The sequence below is a fragment of the Ciconia boyciana genome, chromosome 1 (genome assembly GCF_034638445.1).
Source record: "Ciconia boyciana chromosome 1, ASM3463844v1, whole genome shotgun sequence".
NCBI lineage: Eukaryota > Metazoa > Chordata > Aves > Ciconiiformes > Ciconiidae > Ciconia > Ciconia boyciana.
In genome coordinates, this window is record NC_132934.1 from 191,727,823 (window position 1) to 191,744,972 (window position 17,150).

Genomic DNA, 17,150 nt, shown 5'->3' on the forward strand with positions numbered 1-17,150 from the left:
ACACTCTCCAACTGTGTGGACCTTCACTTATATTACTCCATTTGATTTTAATGTCTTCTAAACTCCCACTGATTCCAAGTGACAATGAATATTGCCTTAAAAATACTTTGGAGTTGCAAAATGCTCAGTTTGAGCACTCATAAATCAATGTGTCTAGACTTACTAGATGTTCAGAGACTCTGGGAAAAAGGCCTTGTCTTAGGCCTTCTACAAGAGCAGCAAGAGTTATGAGTGGTGTGTAGAGTGTCTGGCTCCCAGTGTCAGACTTAGTGGGCTCATCATCATGAGAATGACTCCTACATCCCTGACAAAAGGAACAGCACAGGATATGAGAGAGATGAGGTCAATTTACGGTATTTTTTAATCACTATGCATGCAAATATGATCAAGGATCTTCAAGATGAAGAACCAGACCAGGATGCTGACTATGTTCATTGTCTGAGGTCATTTTTTCCCCCCTATAGAAAATTATCCATTAGGAGGAGAAAAAAAATTCAAAATATTCATCCTCCTCATTGTTACATGGGAAATGTGAAAACTGTACTGAAACCACCACATATTGAACACGCCTAAGAAGCTTATGGAAACAAGATATGATCCCAGAAGACCTCTTTGTTACTTGTCTTCACAGAGAAATGGTAGAGCGACACTCAAAAAAAGAGGAAACTCACTTCCTAAGGGGCCCAGATCCATTAGTCCTAACAAGTTGGACTCTCTTTCCTGGTTGCACAGAAGCAATGGCAAAGGTATACAGTACAAGATAGCACTAAAAGCTGAGGCCAGCTCTAAATAAAGATAGACTGAACAACTCACTTTACAAGAGAACTATGATACAGGCCTACAGAAATAGGAAGGTCATCATTTCTGTGATAAGGGCATGCCAAGGATTTCATGCTGATGACAGAACTTGTTTAGGGCTTGTAAAAAATATTATGTGTGTATAAACTTAAAAAGACTAAACTGTCTTCTGCATAAATAGAAGGAATCAGGCAATATTCTTTCAAGGTAGTAACATCTGATTTATTTGTATTTCATCTCTGATGTGAGATATTAAGTACCTAATATTGGTGAACTGCCTTAGGAAAGCCTCAGTGTGAAAAAAAAATTCAAACAGAAATTAGAGAGCTATATCCCTGTTGAAAGATCTATTACTCATTTCAGTGTAAGTCAAATGTATTTACCAGCAATTTGCTTAACAAAGAGTGGAGCTTCTGAAGTTTCCTTTCTGACAGCAGGTCTGTGCTTCTGTTATATATAGGTATGCTGAACCTGCTTTTGTGATCAAAAAGATTCAGGTACTCAGGCTGAACCTATATGCAGATATGTCCCTTTGGATCCTATTGATTATCCCTCTAGGTCAGAAGTGAAGCAAAAAGAGACAACATAATTTCTGTGCACTCTGTCCATTGTGTACGGAAAAAAGCTTGGTTTTCCAGAGTGGTCTTTTTGGCACTACTTTATGAGAAGACACATTAAAACAAAACAAAACAAACGAAGCAAAGCAAAGCAAAACAAAACATGGTAGACTAAAAGCTTCTAAAATAAGATCAAGAGCTTACCAGGAAGGAATGTGATGATGGAACTGTCAGTATTGGGGCGTTCTTCAAAGTCCATCATTACCTGAGCTGAACCTTGCCTTGTGTAGCATCTCACAGTGGATGTGTGTTGGATATCCCCACTCCTATATATCATGGCAGAAATCTGCCCATCATTTTCATTGCCTACATATACAGATTCTTTAAACTGCATCTTAGGCACTGGGAGGAAAAACATAAAAAGCATGTCTAAAGTATAATTGCAAAAGTTATCATATCTTCCCTCTGCTATTTCAAATTTAGTTATGTTACATTGCACCAGGTATATAACATAAGCAGCTAGACAGCAAATGACTTAACACATTGTCTGTATCTGAAACGTCTAGATTCACTGGCTTTGGTGTGATTCAAAAGGACAAGTGCTATTTGTGTGTTGCAGTCATCCATCTTCTGCATAAATGTGAAAAGGTAAGAAAAATTATTACTCACAGTCAGACACTGAATCATTAATGAAGATGGTGGCCTTGCTGGGTTCTCCAAGGGCAGCATTCATGGGCATCCTTAGCACAAGCTCAAACTTCTCAGTTCCTTCTAACACTGGCTGTCCAAGGTCATCCAGAATTACCACACGAAATGTCTGCATATTGACTCCGGGGGAAAAATCCAAATTACGACTGATGCCTACATAATCTACTCCAGCTACCAATGGAAAATAGATAAAAAATATCAAATTAATAAACAGCATTACTTGTAATGAAAAATAAAAATATCTATCATTAGGCAGTTAATTGTAGGTAAATCTATTTTTCTTTAAATATAATTTTAAAATTTGCCAAATTCTGTCAGTCATGTAATGCAAAAACATCTTTTGACCATCTAAGTTGGACTATACAATAAAACAAGTCAATATTAAGCTACTTCTTGTTTAGTGATTCAAGTCACAAAATGGGGCTGATTCTGTTCTGTTGTAAATCAACAGTTATTCCACTAAAACTAATGAAGTTTGTTTTAAGCGAGAAATGAAAGCAAGCAAAAGCTTCAAGAGAGACTTTGGAGATGAAGCAAAGTCTTTTGGAAAAAAATTTCATATTATTCTGTAATGAAGATGGAACTTTTGAGACTAATGTAAAAAGGTAAGGAGAAAAGGCCAATGAGCTGACTTTAAGGAAGAACTACTGTTCAGAGGAGTTGTGTAAAACAGAATGAATGGAAACCAAAAGAATAAAATTCTGCTCAGACCATGTCAGGTGAGGTCTGGTATCTTAATGTTAAAGACAGACTGATCTGGATTTGGTTTGCTTTTATGTTTTGTTTTGTTTTGTTTTGTTTTGTTGTAAGCAAAGCAAGCCAATCCATAACAAGCCAATGAGAAGAAAGAAAAAAACCCAAGATACTGACTAAAACATGACACTCAATTTCGGAACCAAAGCATTAAAGGTATCTAGGACTTTAGTGAAGGACTGAGTTTTAATGTTCATTTTTTGGGAGAATAAGTAGCAGAGCTGTTGAAAAGAAGCTTTGGGGGAAACAGTTTCATTGAAATCGAAACAAGGTTTGGAATTCTGTGAATTTGACAAAATTTGGCAAGATTAAAGGCCATCATCAGATGGGCACTTGCCTGGAGTCCCTGCTGCTCTGCCCCAGAGCTAAGCCTCTAAGGCAGGGTGCTCAGCGCAGCAGATCCATTGCTGCACTGTGTAAGACCAAGAACCAGGCTCATGGCTTTACAGGCAGCCAGACATGTCAGAGCTTTCAGACTGTGACCAACAGGCTAGAAAGCCCAAGAGCTGTGCCATTCACAGTTTTGAATCCTAGAGGTCCCAGCACAATGAATTAAGATTCTTACTGTAAGGAAATATTTTTTTTTCCCCCAGAAATAAAATAACTTTATTATTCAGGATGAGATAAAGACATCAGATCATATAAAGCAAGTTCAGAAATGAAGGAATCATATATTTTTTTCAGACTTCATAATTTTCTTTTTCATGAGAAATAGGATGTTTATCATATATGTTAGGTATGATACATATATGATGTTTAGATATTCCTGAAATAACTGTAATGTTTTACACAATTTTGCCTCACTGAAAATTAGTTGAGAAGATAAACTCTACCGTGCAGTTACACTCAGGATAAGCATCTAAGGAAGATAATTTTTATGCTGTCTCTATATGAATGTCTTAGTTTTAAACATTGTGGTTTGTGGGGGGAAAAAAAAAAAGAGTACACTAACACTTGATTTTGCAGACAAAGGTTCTGTCAAAGCATCACTGAACCACACAGCTGTAGCAATCCTCGTGTTGAACAGAATACTAGATAATAATTTCTCATTGCCTAAACTAAAAATGAGAGGAGCAAATGGCATGCTGCCAGTGATTATAACTCTGTGCCCAGAGTATGCTGTTGAGACAGTAATCAGCTGCCTTTGTGGGATAGTGTTTTATAAGAGGATTTGAAGGCATTTCTCTTAGTGCTGTACTTCACACTTGCTCCTACTCCTGTTTCTTTGAGACAAATTCTGTAACTACTTAATTTGTTCTAAGAAGAAAGATCTGCTAAGAGCAAGAAACATATAAATTCCATCTTGTGTAACTGACTCTTTATCAAGACCAAATGTACTACCATTTGTTGTTGAGATTTATTATGAAACTAGAACAAAACAATAACTTACCCTCTGCAGTTACTGGTTCAGATTTGCGAGACCTCACTGTAACAGAGGCAGCCTTAGACAGATCAGTTCCAGTCCTCCAGACACATACCTCAATATAGCCAGCACTCTCATCAACATAGTATTCATCATTTCCAAAGTAGAATGCTGGTTCTGGTGAAAGAGGAATAATGTCCATAAATGTTTCTTTACCTTATGTTGAAGGTAGCAAGAGAGCATAAAATCCACATTAGACAATGGAGAGCACTTCGCTCTTCTCAGTAAGTGAAATAAAGCTTTTTTTTAAGGTTTAGAATGTTTCTAGGTATTTTTGGCTTCCTTTCAAGTATTGCTTTGCCTATTTTGGGACAGCAATTGTTATATCAGCACTGTGCTCTTTTTCTTGCCTCCTACATTTTCAACTTTGTGTGTCAGCAGGTACGAATCTGTGTGCAAAACCAGATGTGTTATCTCATCAAACTTATTTGAGCTGAGCCTTGTGCGGAAGACAGAAAATTCCTTGCATTTTTCACTTTGGTGCAAAGAGACAAAGGTGAATATAGATAATGAAATCTTAACTTTAATGTTCTCACAGATTCCTGTTGCTAAAACCAGACTGGAACGTGATACATAACTGGAGCTGCTTTTGGAAATGTTTTCCAGCTAACCAAATGGGCAAATACTTAATTTTAGTCCCCCCGCATCTAGCATTTAAAACAATATCAATCTTATTTCATGTAAACTGGCATGTGAATAGTCTTTTATCTTAATATTTAAGTTCCACAGTTTATAAGAAAGAAGAGCAAAAAGCAAAGGAGGTTAAGTGTTATCCCACTTAACAGACATTTTTTTTTCCTCCCTTTTTCAGGTTGTCTATCCATGCCAAGTTTACAAAGTAAACGGGCTTAGAAACATAGCCCCGCTTCATCCTGGATGCATATCAGCTCCCCTTTTTTATCCCTTCCATTCCTGTTTCAAACACATACAAGTAAGCACACACAGCCAGTGCCTCAGTTTTCCCACTGCACAGCAGAAATCATACTTACATTCCCCAACGGCTGGGATGTAATTTGAAGACCTACACAAGTTCTCTTTGTATTTAATCACAACTTTCTTATGTTGCCTAGTGAGAATTTATTATAATCATGAGGTTACAATATCATAAATGTGCTTGAAAATACCATACAGCATATGGCCAACTTGAATTAAGTTGACAAAGATCATAGCAATTAATCAGTGCTCTTTCAGTGGCACTATGAATATGTCCCCATCATCGAGCATAGAAAAAAAGAAAAAATTCAAAGGAAATGACTGGAAAAGTTTATGGTTCTACAGAGCTATGCCTAGCATACAGAAAAGGTACAACTTACCCAAAGGAGGAGACATAAATCCTTTTTAATTGTAAGTGGAAGTTGGGCCCATCATTTCCATGATTCAGTCAGATTTTCTTAAGATCATATGTATGTTGCAAAACCTATGACTTCTATTACAATGGAACAAATGTTTTGGAATTGAAGAACCTTCTTCAGACTACAACTGAGTTCAATAAAGCCAAATATTGTGAAGACACTGTATTTTGAAGGTTTTGGAGAGGCTTGTAGGATAACTAGACAGACAAAATACCTATGCTTTTCTGAAGTACTTGAGGACAATCTGACTGACTACACAGTGTATGGCAACAATCTCCTCTGTGGTAGACTGCTTATTTATTTTTATAGAAAATTGAACAATGTAAAATAGGAATTTAATTAAAACTAACCAGAAGTAATATAAAGTAGTTACTCCGTTATTACTAAGCCAAAACTTCATCTGAGAATCATTTAATATGTATTTTGGAATTGCATTCAAGAGTTAAATTGGAAATTTTGGAGAAAATGATTCTGTCTTCTGCTTTCAAGATTTTTCCTGTATTTCACAACTGGCAAAATAAATTCTTGAAAAACAAGCAAACAAACAAACCCCTTTAATACTGCACATCAGTGAAACAAACGCAGCTGCCTCTCTACTTATCTGCCAAAACTAAAAACATGGGTTGTAACAAATTCATGGAACTGAATGTATTTACTAGAAAACAGTACAGATTCATAGATCTGCTTGAGCATTATCAAGGTCATCAACCCTTGCAGGATGAAAGACAAACTTGGCAAATGTCTAACTTTGGTAGATGAAAAGGCTTTCTGTTCCAATTTAATTTTTTTAATTCAACACTATGTGTATTTAAATGCATGTGTGTTTGTGTGCACAGACACACATCAATCTTACATTATTTGTTTATAGGGACTGGGTTGTCAGTAGTTGCATTTATATTTGGGACTGCAAAGCTCTTATCTGAAACATTTTTAATAGGTGAATAGGATACATTCTCTGGACCTTTTTGTATAACTACTCGTAACTTTCAAGAGACTTCCACTTACAAGGATATTGCAGAACTGGGTATTAGATCTGCAAAGAAATATGCCATTTCAGACATACAGTCATCTTCTAAAATTCTCAAAATGGACAAAGACTTATCCAGCCTCTAGAGGTTAAAAATACAGAATGCCTACTAAGACCAAATGGAAATGGTTATGAATGTGCCAACAGTTAGATAAAGGCAGTTAAAAATATTATCAAATCTAATACATGTAATTTCTTAAACAAGTGTTAAAGTTTAGCACACTTTCCCAAGTCTAATCTTGTTCTTATAATCCTGTTCTCTCTATATTGATGTCCCAGTAGTTCTGGAATTAGATCTGGACTTGGCTGCACCTCATTTTAAGCACTTAAGTGAGAGGTACTCACTTTCACAGCTTGCTTGCTCTCGGTTTACAAGGACAAAGATAGGCCATTCCAGAAGGTTTCCCAGCATAATGAGCATACAGGAGGAGAGGTGGAATGGCTCACTCACTGCAGTGAGAAAAATCTGAGGAGGTCTGGAAGCATTTCCTTCTACTCACTGACTACACAGGGAACACAGATGATCTGCCTTAAACTAGATGGAAGATATAAAGGAAAATATTCATTTCTTGTAGTGTTATCCTAATGCTTGCTTTACTGCTGCTGAAGAAGAATCCTCACACAGTTTGTTCCTGTAGTTACAGCCAAACATAACCCCTAAACCCTCAGTTAGCTTGCCTTGTATTCCAGAGTGAGTTTTTCACACTTTTTGAGCCATGTATCTTCAGTGAAAGATACATTCTGCATGGTTACCCATCCTAGGAAACAAATCCTTACAAATGTTTTGTAAGTTCATTTCCTGTAAGCTGTGTTAGTAGCTCCCCAGGGGAAGTAGCAAAGCCAAGCTACTAACAGGGAAAGCATTGTCCTTCTCAGGTCACGGCTGGAAAACACTCTGCTCAATGACTGTGGGCTCGCTTACAGCAGATCTTTAATCTAGTAATCACTCTGAAGAGAGACCACTGCAAATTTAATGGTTCCTCTTACAGAAATAAGAGGAAGTTTTTTTAGACTTTTGTTGTTCAGACCCACAGATTTCACTGGCATGAAGTGAAAATAATCAGAGGAGAAAGGTTAGGAGCTTTAGTCCCAGGTTTCTTGGCACGGAAATGAAATCTTTGTCTTGCCTTTGTACTTATATAGTCAGGGGTGTATATCAACTACAGTACTAGTCAGTCATCAAGGAGGAAAACAAACACACTGCTCATGCTGTTAGAAATAGGTCTGTCTTTGAATGTATATCAGAAAATCAGTGCGATAGCACAAAAATATTTATTTCCAAGGAGGCTTTTGTTTTTAAAATGATATCCTTACAATCTGCTTTAGAGAGACATGGCAAAAGAGTAGGTTGGTTGTAAGATATGCAAGGTGCCAAATCAGTTTGGGCTGCCAGTGCAAATAACAGCTAAGGCAGGATAGTTAGGGCAAACACAAAAGAACAGACACTTCTGTGCTGACACCTTGATAAGCCTTAATACTAAAGTGATTTTCAGTGATATATGCTTCCAGTGAGAGATACATATATATATTATTTTTTTCTCAGGAGGAGAGAAATAACAGAAGAAAACAGACCTGTCCCTCTGACATATTTAGATATTGGGACTAGGAGAAGCAGTTATTACAACTGAACTCATGGTTGATCTTTTCTAGTGGTGTTAAACCGTTTATTCCTAAAAGCTTTTGCCTTCCTTCTTTCCATGCACAGTACAAACAAGGCTATGATGTGAACATTACGAGTTGCCAGAGCTAGTAGAAATCTGTTGTGGTAATGCAGAAGGTGCAAAACAGTGCTTTGTAAGCCTACTAGCCTGCTCTGGTACAGTCTAGACATGCTAATGCAATGCTGAGTCCAAAGTAATAAGCCCTGATGGTTGACACAGCTAATTAGCTTGGACATAACAACAGACAAACATGGCCAGATTTCCTCTGGACCTGATCTGGCTCATACCCAGGCAACGTATACATCCCTACACAATGCTTACTTGCATTTCAGTATCACAGCTAGCATTAAATGACTGAGCTGCTGAGTCTATAACACAAGAGACTCCACCCATTCGAACATGAAGTGGGTGAGTTGTAGATAGACCAGTTAAGAACAAGAGTTCCATTACATTTGAGAAGGAATGGGCATTTACTGTTTAATAGCAGTAAAGGTCAACTTCTGTAATCTCTCTTATATATGCATGATAATGGGAGCAAAAGAAAAGCTCAGAAAAACTGTCCATTACAAAAAGTTTATATTACGATATTATGAAAGAGGACTTTAACATCTGAAACTAGGTAGCACCATTCCACAGCTATTTACACATACTTGAAGCTATGCAAGCAACTGAGCTTGCATTTAGCACAATGAATTTAATTTGCCAAGTCATTTATTTTTGCTGAATGCTGTAGAAGAAGGGGTCAAGATTACAGTCAGAGCTCAGTTCTGGAGTAGGTACCTATTGTGCAAATGCCAATAGCTTTTTATTTGATGTGGTCAAAACAGATTACTTTTCAAATTCATATCTTGTAATCTTAACAGCTTTCATCTTCTTAGCACTATTGTCATAACTTTTGCATTCAAAAAGTAAATTCACCTCAGAATCAAAATAACTATTTGCAGCCAAATTGCCACACACATTATCTCAAGCAAATGCCTGCATTTCCATTTGTCTCAACAGCCCATTTCTGTCTAGCAGCTTACAATGACTTTTTAAAGGATACTGCAAAGATTATAGCAGGTAAAAGGACAGACTCAAATTAATGCAACCTCTACCAAATCCAGTTCTATCTTGTAAGAAAAACACACAACTTTTTTTAATCTACAAAGGCAGTGCATACATTGACTGGACTGGTTCATCACTGAATTACTCTCATTTTACGCAACTTAACCCAGTAATTTCAGTAGAATAACACAGTGTGAATTGAGATCAATAACTGCTATGAACAACATAATATATGATTCACTTTTAATTAATTTATGATACATACTAATTCAGTATAGGTCTTTACATTTTAACTCACCCTTTATGTTAAAGTGCATCCATGCTTCAGTTTCTCTACACACAGTACCATCACAAGCAGCACCTGCCTAGCAGGCCTGGAATCCACATCTAACCTCTCTGCTACATGAATAAATAAAACTCAAATGTGAGCAAAGTAGCACAGTAAAGGAAGTAGACTACAGCCCTAGCTGCAAGACTGAGGATGGCAGTAAGATGGCTACAGTGATACACCATCTCTGGTCATGTACTCTTTCCTTCTTGTCAGTCCCATCCCTGCTGCAAGGACAGCCTGCAGTGTACTTTGCAGCCTGAAGAACTGAGCTAATTCTGATTTTGCTTAATGGCAGGTTGCAATTCATAATGGTTCAGTAATAACTAGATGAGCTACAGAGTATGCCTGAACCATGGAGAGTAAAGACATCTGAGTGCATGAAGCCATGCTGTAGCTCAACTTGTTCAAGATGCGTGCCTTTAAACTGAAGATGAATTTTTCAATAATTAGTTAACTATTACATACAAGATGGTAATGAACAGTCTTAAGTTGTCTCCCAGCTATAACTGGCATTTCAGGAGAAAGGCTAATGTGTGAGGTTGACTATTATAAGTGACCTTCTCTTGGAAGCAATTCATTTACCTTTGTTGGTTTGCTGAGAAACATTGTTACCTTTCCAAAATACCAAATTCATATATATGTGAACTAACATATACATGAAAATATTTATTAGTAGCAGTAGTATTGTTATGATCCTTGCACATGTCCTCAGGATATAACCTACAGACCTTGATATCACTGGAACTATCACAGGGGTCAGAGGAGCTTTTCCTGTGTTCAGAGCCTGAGGACAGGGCCAAAAGATTTTTCCTGCTACAAGTACATCAAGCGCCAATCACTTGCCCAAACTATTCCATAATCCAGATAATTGCTTCATGTGCCAATGTAAATAAAAATATAAAGAGTAATAGCTGAAGAAACAAACACTTTGGAATTTGGGGACACACCCAAACGTGATGGTATTGCCTGCAGCAACCATCTGACTTTCACATACCTTTTTCCTACTGGGTAGACCTCCCACAGAGCATGAAAACAACGCAGAATTTTCTACATGTCCTATTTTTAAAAAGAATGAGATTAGTTTTATGTAAGAGGCCCGGGAAATGGCATCAGTAACAAATTCTCAATGAACTGATGAAACAGAGGCAGGCAGATAAATGGGAAGGCTTGGCAGTAATATTTAAATATACCACACACAAGCTACCTCACAAGGAGGCCAAGCATGAAGGAGCTCACAGTCATTCATACATGAGATAACAAATGAGGACTCCTACAAACAGAACTGGTAGGAGAAGCTGAGCAGTATTTTAGCAATCAGGCTACATAAAGATACAGCATGTAGCCACATCTAAATATGTTTTTCACATTTTAATTGAGTAATTAGTTTACTACTGGGCCTTGCAGAAATAGCAGTCTGTAGAATGGGTCTGAGTCTAATAAGTATATTTGCAAAAACAGAGGTTTTCTGAGAAGAATATTTTCAGTTTTTCTCTTCCAAAGTGTGTTCCTCACACCTACACTCATATCAAGAAACATCACCACAAAATCACAATAGCTCATTGTATGAATGTTTTCTTTATAATACCTTGTAACATCATCCCCTTAAATCATGACCCTGATCTCTAAGATTTTAAAGCCCAAAGTCATAGTGATGACAATTATGTTTTCTCCCCAGCCGAGATTTCCACTGGTTGGCAAGTAGTACTTGTAAGGCTTTTGAATGATAAGCAAGCATTTTGTGGTTTGGTAATGAGAGCTGATAGGAAGATGGTGAGGAAATTGTGGAGACTCAACAGCAAAGATGGAATTCCTGGACCTTCATAAAAGTAAATGCATGCTGAAAATGGGTGAGCTCCTTATACAACGAAAGCCATTAGACTTTGAGAAAAAGGATATAACAATATTCTAAAGATCAAAATAAATCCAAATTGTGCAATTTTTGAGAGTAATTTTTCATAGAATCGCAGAATGGTTTGGGTCAGAAGGGACCTTTAAAGATGGTCTACTCCAACGCCCCTGCCATGGGCAGGGACATCTTTCACTAGATCAGGTTACACAAAGCCCCATCCAACCTGACCTTGAACACTTCCAATGATGGGGCATCCATAACTTCTCTGGGCAACCTGTTCCAGTGTCTCATCAACCTCATCATAAAAAAATTCTTCCTTATGTCCAATCTAAATCTACCCTCTTTCAGTTTAAAACTGTTGCCTCTTATCCCGTCACTACAGGTCCTGGTAAAAAGTCTCTCTCCATCTTTCTTATAAGTCCCCTTCATATATTAAAAGGTTGCAATAAGGTGTCCCCAGAGCCTTCTCTTTTCCAGGCTGAACAACCCCATCTCTCTCAGCCTTTCTCCATAGGAAAGGTGTTCCAGCCCTCTGACCATTTTTGTGACCCTGCTCCGGACCCACTCTATCAGATCCATGTCTGTCTTGTGCTGAGGACCCCAGAGCTGGGTGCAGTACTCCAGGTGGGGTCTCACAAGAGCAGAGATGTGGAGAATCACCTCCCTTGACCTGCTGGCCACATTTCTTTTTATGCAGCCCAGGATATGGTTGGCTTTCTGGGCTGCAAAACGCACATTGCTGGCTCATGTCCAATTTTTCATCCACCAATATCCCCAAGTCCTTCTGCACAGGGGGGGATACCATTCATCCCCCAGTCTGTACTGATATTGAGGATTGCCCCAACTCAGGTTCAGGACCTTGCACTTGGCCTTGCTGAGCTTCCTGAGGTTCACATAGGCCCATTCCTCAAGGCTGACAAGGTCCCTCTGGATGGCATCCCTTCCCCCAAGCCTATCAGCTGTACCACTCAGCTTGGTGTCAACTGCAAACTTGCTGAGGGCGCACTAAATCCCACTGGCTATGTCATTGATGAAGGTATTATATAGTATTGGTCCCAGTACGGACCCTTGAGGAACACCACTCATTAGTGGTCTCTGTTTGGACATTGAAACATTGAGTGTAACTATTTGGATGTGGCCAGCCAGCTAATTTCTTATCCATCTAACAGTCCATCCATCAAACCCATCTCTCTCCAATTTAGAGGTAAGAATATTGGGGGGGGGGACTGTGTCAAAGGCCTCGAAGAACTCTAGGTAGACGACATTTGTAGCACTTCCTTTGTCCACTGATGCAGTCACTCCATCATAGAAGTCCACTAGGGTAGTGAGGCATGATTTGCTTTTGGTGAAGCCATGCTGGCTGTCTCTAATCACTCCCCTGTCTTCTGTATGTTTCTATATATCTTCCAGAAGGATCTGTTCCATGATCTTACCAGGCACAGAAGTGAGGCTGTTAAATTCATTTTAACCAAATGAATTACAAATCTGAATCTTATCAAACTAGCAAATGTGTTTGGTTTCATTGAAGAATAAATGAAGAAGAAGGGAGTCACTATTATTATAACTATCATTACTACAAATGGTGCATAGAAGAGGAATAGCATAACCAAGAAATGTAAAATACTTTGTTTTCCCAGTGGCTGTTGGTATTTGTATATAATTTCTGGCACAGTTTGTACCACATTTTTTAAAGAAAATTATGATCCTATCCATTCTTGTGGATAGTTATTAAATCTGTTCTTCTGCCTGCATACACAGACTGTTCTGGACTGGAGACATCTTGACCATATCACAAGAGAGGCTAAGAAAGATACTGCCCCAATTCTGACTTTAGATTTTTGCATTTTTACTATTCAGTCACAATGCTAGTTATGTTGAGTTTGCTTAACTGGCAGAAACAATTTCTTACAGGCTTTTCTGCCCACATACAGTGAGAACACATTTAGCCCACTGAGGTCTGAGAAGAAAAACATTCAAGAGATCTTCTGTGCTCCATTTACAGGAGCTAATGTTGAGGATGAGACTCAGCAGAGAAGACAGAACAGAAGGGAAAACAGAACAACAGACAGACTTATCAGACCACAAAAGCAGAGCTGTAATGACAGAAAATATGCTCTGCTGTATGTTAAAAGTTCTTGAATTCTCTCTTTTGGACTTCTGACCCCATTCGTGAGGGAGGGAAGAGAAAAGAATTGCCTGACAGACAGTAATGTGAGACAATAACTGAGTTAATCCTTTGATGATTTACACATCCAAAAGGAGAATCAATGTCATTAAAGCCCAATGGGGTACACTGCTTACTCTGTTGTTCAGTATCCTTTGGGTCTTCAAAGACTGATGAGCAAAATGGCAAAGTCTCAGAATAAGGAGCTTCAGAGGAAGCAAGGTGATCTGAAGAAACCGTAGGAAAACTGAATGCACCAAGATGTCCTACGCAACTTGATTATCCAAATCTTAAAAACACAAAGCACTCACTAGGTCACTAAATTCACTCCTTACAATCGCAAGCAACCAAAACCAAGTGATTAATTTAGAATGGTGTGCTAGGCATTCATTACATTTTCAAACAGTCTATAATAAATATAAGATCTGTAGTACAAAGACCAAAGCCATAAAAAATATAACATGCTACAGGAAGACAGGAGAGAAAGATTTTCAATGTACTCTTGAGTGAACTGTCATAAAACAATGATCCATTAGGCTCTGGAAAACAGCATCAGTACATATAAGAACACCATCTCATCTAACTCATTCTAGATTTAACAGAAAGTATCAATTTTCTACAGTTCATGTAATTTTGTACCTTGTGCTTATCAACTATTTTATGTGCTTCGAGTACAAAACTCAAAAGCTGTTCTCTATATTTCAACACTCTCCTAGAAATACTATTATAATTCACATAGAACTGTAATAATACATACATAACCTAAGCATTTAAGAACCTGCAGTAGTGAAGGCTTGGATATATGCTGCTCCGCCAGCTGAGTCCTCCATCGTAAAGGAGCCATCTGAAATAGATGTGACAATGTACTGTCTGGAGGTCATGGTCTGTCCTCCTTACGTATTAAAGGAGACTGTATCATAAGGTTAGGCCATATACCTAGTTATTAAGCAGCTAAGTGAAGATGAGATTAATCCAACCTCTGTAGTTCATATATATATAATGTGTGAGTGTGTACCTGCATACACATGCATATAAACTGTCAGTAACAGATAATGCTAGAAAGCAAATCATAAATGTGCCTGGTTGCCTTTATAGAATGTCCTACTGTAAGATATGACATAAATTTATTTCTGTGATAGACAGCAACTCTGGATTTTCCAAAATCTTTAAGGCTATCATCATAAATTGAACATTTTTCATTCTTTTGAACCGGTGATAAAAAGAAACCATAAGTAAAGAAAACTGGGAGTATAACATGTGTCATAAATTGGCTGTCTTCCACTTTTTCCCTTGATTAGTTGCCAATCTGGCCACCTGCCACAGACTGGGGAAAGGGGAGGGGTCACATAGAGATTTTACCTAATGAGAGGACAAAAGAAGTTAAAACCTGCACAGAAGTGCCAGAGGCATCAGACCCACAGGCACTGTAAAATAGAAAAGGGAGAAAGATGGCTCTATAGAGGAAAAAAGAGCAACTAGTCTAGATTTTAGTCATCTCCAGAGAATGGTGAAGGATACTTGGCCAAATCATGACTCCAGTCCGTAATATAACACTGGGCATGCTCTGCCTACCTTATGCTCTACCTTAAACTGAATGGGTGTTTGGTTAATCTTGGTGGTTAATATCTGCCAGTCTATTTGCCCAATTTTAGTTACAAGCTATTGTCGAAACCTATTGTTGAAAGTAAAAAGACATATTGGATTGCCTGCCTCAGCAGACAGCGGAAATTCCAGATAGCCTTGTGAGATAAGGATGTCCCTCTGACAAACCACGTTACTAATAGAATATTTAATTATCATCAGCTGGAAATCTGGCTCATTACACACACTGAAAGCTAGCTGATACTGTATGCCTACTGGGACACTGAATCCAAAGCATGTATTTATAATGTAGCATTGCAGAGCTGAATTCTGCCTCTTTTCAGGCTATTGATAGTAAATGTCAATATGGACTTTACTACTCCAAGCAAGTTGGACAAGTGCTAGTGGCTACTGATTTCAAGAACATGGTCTAATGATTTCCAAAGTTTAATTAACTGTATGGGGAGTGACAGCAAGTGTTTTAAAGAAATCTCCAGAAGACTAAAGAATTAATCTGTTCTGTTTAACCTCTAACATTGGCTTTCTGCATTATCATACCATGATCATACCATCATCCAGTTTACTCAGATGTAAAATATTCCCATATAGTGCTATCCTCTATCATGTGGATGATACGAGTGATCGATTCTGTTCAGTAGGTTTAGAGAAAATGGTAAGCAAACCTCCAACATAAACCTGAGTCCTTTGCTTTCCCAGCCTTGATGTAGAAATGTCAAGAAGAAGTCTGAACGGCTGCTTGCCCATCTAATGTGAATGAAGTGGAACAAATGTATTTAATGTACTTCCTGCTGTGAACAGCATGAGGCTTCAACAATTCCACTAAGGCAAGATGACTGTTTGTCAGCCTGTCTGTAAGGTTGTGTGCTCTCATGGCAACACTAAATACAGTAGCATGGAATTAAAATCACATGGGAAGACAGCCACTGACAGAAAACTTGAAGCAAACAAAGTAGTTGTACACATTCTCCTCTTAGCTGCAAACTTTCAGCTCTGCATTCATCACACCTCTTCTCTTCTGGTTTCCAAATGTGATTACAAACCAAGAGTTTAAAATTTTCTCACAATACAAAACAGAGTAAGTAAGAAAGAGTCCAAATCAGCAACCTGACAATCAAAACATTTGACTATGGAGAGCAGAGCTTTGACTGCAAGCCTTGTTGCAAGGACTAAAGCATTTTGTATCAGGCTTGTTGCACACAACACAGCAACGCTGTTAGCGTTGGAAACAAATTACAGACTCCTCATTACCAGATGAATACTAACAAAAGAGTTTATCTCATTTTTTCTCTATATTTGTGAAATGATTTCAGAGTCACAGCTTCAGTTGGAAAAACAGAGAGCACTTTCAGGCTGATCTTGCTTAGTTGCTAAGTGCCTGGGGATTAAGGCATTTCCATGGAAGACTGGGGTCTGAGTGTTTTCAGGGTCTGAGACTAAACTCCAGGACTCCTCTTTCCAAGGGGAATGAGAAGTGCACAGCAACCTTATCTTCCTTTTCCTAGATGCATAATATTGATCTATTATGTAAAGTGCCTCCTCTGAATGAGCTTTATGTTGAACTCTGTGCTCTTCATGCAGGATAGGTACATCCTGAGCCAATCAACTGACCTCAAATTCTTCAGGGATTTCTGTTCATCCCCCAAATCCTTGAAAGGCATGAAGACAAGCAGTTCAGCCCACCAATTCTGGATAGATTTAGTAACACAAGTTCACATTTGTATGGAAAACAGTTGAATTTTTTTGTTGGGTTTTGGATTTTATCTTGAACATATCTAAATACCTATTGAAACACTCTTCAGCATTCATTTTTTTAGATTTCAACTAGATTCTTTTAGATTTTTCTTTAGAAATCATAATTATTTTATGAAGCAGGAATAG

The 17,150-nt window shown here is 38.1% G+C and overlaps 1 protein-coding gene across 1 annotated transcript in view; it reads right to left on the reverse strand.

The window, feature by feature from the left end:
• The window catches only part of LOC140649496 (FRAS1-related extracellular matrix protein 2-like), a 115,893-nt gene that overhangs the window by 4,535 nt on the left and 94,208 nt on the right, over positions 1-17,150 (reverse strand). The window contains exons 7-9 of the mRNA XM_072856827.1: positions 4,207-4,356; positions 2,025-2,234; positions 1,560-1,757 (exon numbers count right to left, since the gene is read on the reverse strand). Coding sequence (XP_072712928.1) covers positions 1,560-1,757; positions 2,025-2,234; positions 4,207-4,356 — 558 coding nt within the window. The remainder of the gene's footprint in view (positions 1-1,559; positions 1,758-2,024; positions 2,235-4,206; positions 4,357-17,150) is intronic.